The following is a 6000-nucleotide window of genomic DNA, read 5'->3' on the forward strand; positions in this document are numbered from 1 at the left end:
ATTATATTTTATTTGCTGATCAAATTTATTTTTGTAGACGTTTTTTGCCAACAAATGATTTTTGACTAAGAATTATCAAGTGAAAGAATAGAGATAATACAAATATTGATAGGGATGGTAAATTCCTAAACTATCAGCCTTTGGTTTTAGTGAAAATATTTTGCTCCAATATGAATGTTCAGTTCTCTTATAAATATTTTTCTTCATATTGACATGAAATATCTCATCCTGGCACTTTGGCAACAAGGAGCAGCCTGTTTGAATGTAGATGGCCTTGAAATTGGGATGCAGAAGGCCAGGGAATGTCACAAAATAAAGGAATTATTTGCAGTGTTAGTGTTTTATAGTCATAAGGGGGGGGGGTCTATGATTGTGCGCCATTACACGCACTTGTTGGAGACATATTAAATTTTTGCGAAACTGAATCAATACCCAGAGCTAGCCACAAAACCAGACAGATACAGCTTTACACCAGACAGTACAGGTTTTACATCAATCTAAGGGAGGCTACCAATGCATTCAGATCAGGTTTATTATGACATTTTAAGGCCATGTACCTAGTCACCCATTGTCAATTATTTCCCGTGTTACTTTGGTCTAACAAACCTACAAGCTACTACATATAGCAGAATGCACCTACTTATCCAGCCAGATGACTGCATTGAGATCCAGATGGTTTGTAGGTTCGTCCAACATAAGGAGGGTGGGTTCCAGAAAAAGGGCCCGTGCTAGTGACACCCTCATCCTCCAGCCTCCAGATAGGGCTACTGTGGGTCGGTTCATCATCTCTAAAGTAAATCCTAGACCAGCTAGAATCCTCCTTGCTTTAGGTTCGGCAGCATCAGATCCAATAGCTATCAGCTCCTCATATACCTGGTAAAGCCACCAATAAAACATTAGCATGTGTCTTTACAAAGTTCCAGCATCTACTGATAACACATCTTATCATTCATTGAAGACAAGAGGCCCAAAAGGGTTTTAAGAGTTCACCCTGTTAAAATTTCACCTCCATATTAAAGGTGTGGCTTAGATCCCTTGTAGGTCCCCCAGAGTTACAATTACAACAAATATTAATGCACAATTGACAATAGCCCATTTTATTCTGCAAAAACTATACTCAAGTATGTATTAACAGACTTAAGACGATTCTCAAACTTATATCAAAAACCAGATTTCCATGGAAGTGAGTGTATTGCCTGTTGGAGGAGATGTTGATACTGAGATTTGGATGAAATCAGTGGGTACTGGGTAATATATGTTAATGGTATGTGTACAAATTTTCACGAACATCAAAGCATTCCTTCAGTAGTTACTACACAGAAACCATTTGTTGGGCAGCAGATTTATCCATTTATGTCAACTTTTACTTCACAGACAATAAGATGAGTTATGTTTAACTTTGATTCCTAGGGGTGTCCACATTTATAATTGCAGAAGTTTGATTTGAACAAATTTAAATCAACAAATCTAGACCTTGCTAGCAGTGTGAAACTGTAACAGGTTAACTCAAACACACTCCTCCTTTTAAGAAAATCTGTTACATCAATGTTCATTTAAGGATTGTTCTGCATTTAATTTCAACAAAATTAAGAATTGGGAATCAAAACGGGGTATAACTGCTATCAATACAATGAAAATAAAAAATAAATCACACAGCTACCTAGAATATTGATTATGTACACAAAGTTTCATCAATATCAGTCATTAAGGGAACTAACAGTATTTTGAACGAAATTTTTGTAAAATGGGCATAACTGCTACCAAGCGGAAATCCAAAAGTTAAAAGTATACAGTTAACCACAAGCGCACACATGCTGATTATGTGTACCTAGTTTCATAAAAATTGGTTGAGAAGTTGAACAGCATTGCACCAGACAAAATTCCATGAACAGAAGGATGGAGGGACAGAAAAATGGAGGGACAGAAGGAAGGATGGAGGTACAGAAGGAAGGATGGAGGGACAGAAGGAAGGATGGAGGGACAGAAGGATGGATGGAGGGACAGAAGGAAGGATGGCGGGACAGAAGGAAGGATGGAGGGACAGAAGAAAGGATGGAGGGACAGAAGGATGGATGGAGGGACACAAGGATGGGACAGAGGATGGAGGGACAGAAGGATGGGGAGACAGAAGGAAGGATGGAGGGACAGAAGGATGGGGAGACAGACGGTCACCTTGATTCAAGAATACTCCCTCTCCACTAACCTTGTTTTTTTGCAGGGCATAAACTTAACTTGTCCTTCAGGAATTCCGAGAAGTTATTTCTCAAACCCTGAAGTTTGAAACCCATTAATTTTTTTTATGGAAATTTTATAAAAGCCTTTTAAATCCCTACTTGCTGACCTATGACACTAAACTGATGTTCTTCATTACATCTTTAAAAAGCCATAATTTGAGTAAACCTACATTTAGACTTGAGAGTTCTGGCTATCAAAAAGATTTCCAATCCTTTGTGTCCATGATTGCCTATGTTTAGCTATGACTGTTGCGTGTGGTGTCTTTTACTTGCTTGTTTCTGTATGAACAACTTCTATAGTTTTGGGGTTTTCATTTGAACAAATTGGAATCGACACATCCTCCTTTGTAAGATTAGCCGAGTGGCATAGGGACTAGTAGTTAGCGCCTGATAAGGCAGCTCCAGCTAATTCCTCAGAATTGTATTGATTAATGTATATGCTAATTGTATTAATTGTATATCTATGTACTTTAAAGCGCTTTGGAGTGGCTTATATGTTAGCTAGATATATATAGGGCACTATATCAAATGGTGTATATTAACCTGACCATGCTACATGTATATACGGAGGAATGAAACCTGTGACATATACCTAACTCAAGAAAAACGTCCTTGAACATTACTAGGAATATTATTTGCTTATAAGATGCTCCATTGGGCATTTAACAGGCCCAGATTGACCTGAACAAGTCTATCTGAATCTGCTCATATAGAATATCTGGTTTAAGACATCAACAAGAGGCCCATGGGCCTTAACGGTCACCTGAGTCCTACAGTATTTATTTTTGTTGTTGAAATATGTACCAATTTGAGTAAAAAATAGTTAAGTATAATGTTAACTTAACTTTGTCAGGACCATGAGCTGATCATTCCTAGACCGATTTTAAATAAGATCGGCCTATTAGAAATTGTTTTTAAGTTTAGAATAGGTATTTACAAAATAGCGGCTGTGGTGGCCATATTGGATTTCTGATTGACCTGAAAAATAACAACACTTTGTCAGGACCATGAGTCGATCATTCCTACCAACTTTCAGTTCAATCGGTCCAGCAGAACTTGACTTTAAGTTTGAAATAGGTTTTCAAAATGGCGGCCGTGGCGGCCATATTGGATTTCTGATCGACCCGAAAAATAACAACACTTTGTCAGGACCATGAGGCGATCATTCCTACCAACTTTCAGTTCAATCGGTCCAGCAGAACTTGACTTTAAGTTTGAAATAGGTTTTCAAAATGGCGGCCGTGGCGGCCATATTGGATTTCTGATCGACCCGAAAAATAACAACACTTTGTCAGGACCATGAGGCGATCATTCCTACCAACTTTCAGTTCAATCGGTCCAGCAGAACTTGACTTTAAGTTTGAAATAGGTTTTCAAAATGGCGGCCGTGGCGGCCATATTGGATTTCTGATCGACCCGAAAAATAACAACACTTTGTCAGGACCATGAGGCGATCATTCCTACCAACTTTCAGTTCAATCGGCCCAGCAGAACTTGACTTTAAGTTTGAAATGTAAAATGTTAACGGACGACGGACGACGGACGACGACGGACGAAAACGGATAGCAATAGGTCACTTGAGCTAAAGCTCAGGTGACCTAATAAAATCCAGAAAACTATCACATATACAAGCATACACATATATTTTAGTTGAACTTGTCAAAACCTTCAGGTGGCAGCTGATGGCAAAACTCAACAAGAGGCCCAATGGGCCTGAATCACTCACCTGGTTTTTATACAGAAGACGTTTTTAAGAAAAAATTGACAATGGTTGGAGCACTTATGCTGCATCATCAGCTCACACAGTCATTTAGACCAGGTGTGTTAAATGCTTTAACTGCAAACAAACAATATTATTTCCTACCTCTTTTAAACGATCAGAGTTTTTCATTATTCCTTTCTCTTGCTCTGCAAATAATGTTTTCTCTTCAGCTAGTAGTTCTGTTCTCTTAACATCAGCCTTTAACACAGCTTCAATGGAGGGTGTCTGATCAGCTATAACCTCTGTAAAAATAGTTTATATACCTTCATACCAGTCTGTAAACAGCATCCTACATATTAAAATCAGTCTTTAATCAACACAGCATTTTATAGCTTAATATCAACCTTTGATACAGTACCCTACACCTTTATGACAACCTTTGATACAGTATCCTACACCTTTATGTCAACCTTTGATACAGTACACTACACCTTTATGTCAACATTTGATACAGTATCCTACACCTTTATGTCAACCTTTGATACTGTATCCTACACCTTTATGTCAACCTTTGATACACTACACTACACCTTTATGTCAACATTTGATACAGTATCCTACACCTTTAAGTCAACCTTTGATACAGTACCCTACACCTTAATATTAACCTTTGATACAGTATCCTACACCTTTATGTCAAGCTTTGATACAGTATCCTACACCTTTATGTCAAGCTTTGATACAGTATCCTACACCTTTATGTCAAGCTTTGATACAGTATCCTACACCTTTATGTCAACCTTTCATACAGTACCCTACACCTTTATGTCAACCTTGATACTGTATCCTACACCTTTATGTCAACCTTTGATACACTACACTACACCTTTATGTCAACATTTGATACAGTACCCTACCCCTTTATGTCAACCTTTGATACTGTATCCTACACCTTTATGTCAACCTTTGATACTGTAGCCTACACCTTTATGTCAACCTTTGATACTGTATCTTACACCTTTATGTCAACCTTTGATACAGTATCCTACTCCTTTATGTCAACCTTTGATACAGTATCCTACTCCTTTATGTCAACCTTTGATACAGTATCCTACACCTTTATGACAACCTTTGATACTGTATCCTACACCTTTGATACAGTATCCTACACCTTTATGTCAAGCTTTGATACAGTATCCTACACCTTTATGTCAAGCTTTGATACAGTATCCTACACCTTTATGTCAACCTTTGGTACAGTACCCTACACCTTTATGTCAACCTTTGATACTGTATACTACACCTTTATGTCAACCTTTGATACAATATCCTACACCTTAATGTCAACATTTGATACGGTATCCTACACCTTAATATCAACCTTTGATACAGTATCCTACGCCTTTATGTCAACCTTTGATACAGTACCCTACACCTTAATATTAACCTTTGATACAGTATCCTACACCTTTATGTCAACCTTTGATACAGTACCCTACACCTTTATGTCAACCTTTGATATAGTATACTACACCTTTATGTCAACCTTTGATACAGTATCCTACACCTTAATGTCAACATTTGATACAGTATCCTACACCTTAATATCAACCTTTGATACAGTATCCTACACCTTTATGTCAACCTTTGATACTGTATCCTACACCTTTATGTCAACCTTTGATACAGTATCCTACACCTTTATGTCAACCTTTGATACAGTATCCTACACCTTTATGTCAACATTTGATACAGTACACTACACATTTATGTCAACCTTTGATACAGTATCCTACACCTTAATGTCAACCTTTGATACAGTATCCTACACCTGAATATCAACCTTTGATACAGTACCCTACACCTTTATGTCAACCTTGATACTGTATCCTACACCTTTATGTCAACCTTTGATACAGTGTCCTACACCTTAATATCAACCTTTGATACAGTACCCTACACCTTTATGTCAACCTTTGATACTGTATCCTACACCTTAATATCAACCTTTGATACAGTACCCTACACCTTAATGTCAACCTTTGATACTGTATCCTACACCTT

The 6000-nt window shown here is 37.7% G+C and overlaps 1 protein-coding gene across 1 annotated transcript in view; it reads right to left on the minus strand.

Annotated features, from left to right (window-relative positions):
* The window catches only part of LOC110461824 (ATP-binding cassette sub-family F member 1-like), a 36090-nt gene that overhangs the window by 20940 nt on the left and 9150 nt on the right, over positions 1–6000 (minus strand). The window contains exons 8-9 of the mRNA XM_021515512.1: positions 4099–4238; positions 641–873 (exon numbers count right to left, since the gene is read on the minus strand). Of these exons, the coding sequence (XP_021371187.1) occupies positions 641–873; positions 4099–4238 (373 nt within the window). The remainder of the gene's footprint in view (positions 1–640; positions 874–4098; positions 4239–6000) is intronic.

The sequence above is a fragment of the Mizuhopecten yessoensis genome, unplaced genomic scaffold (genome assembly GCF_002113885.1).
Source record: "Mizuhopecten yessoensis strain PY_sf001 unplaced genomic scaffold, ASM211388v2 scaffold10685, whole genome shotgun sequence".
NCBI classification, from domain to species: domain Eukaryota; kingdom Metazoa; phylum Mollusca; class Bivalvia; order Pectinida; family Pectinidae; genus Mizuhopecten; species Mizuhopecten yessoensis.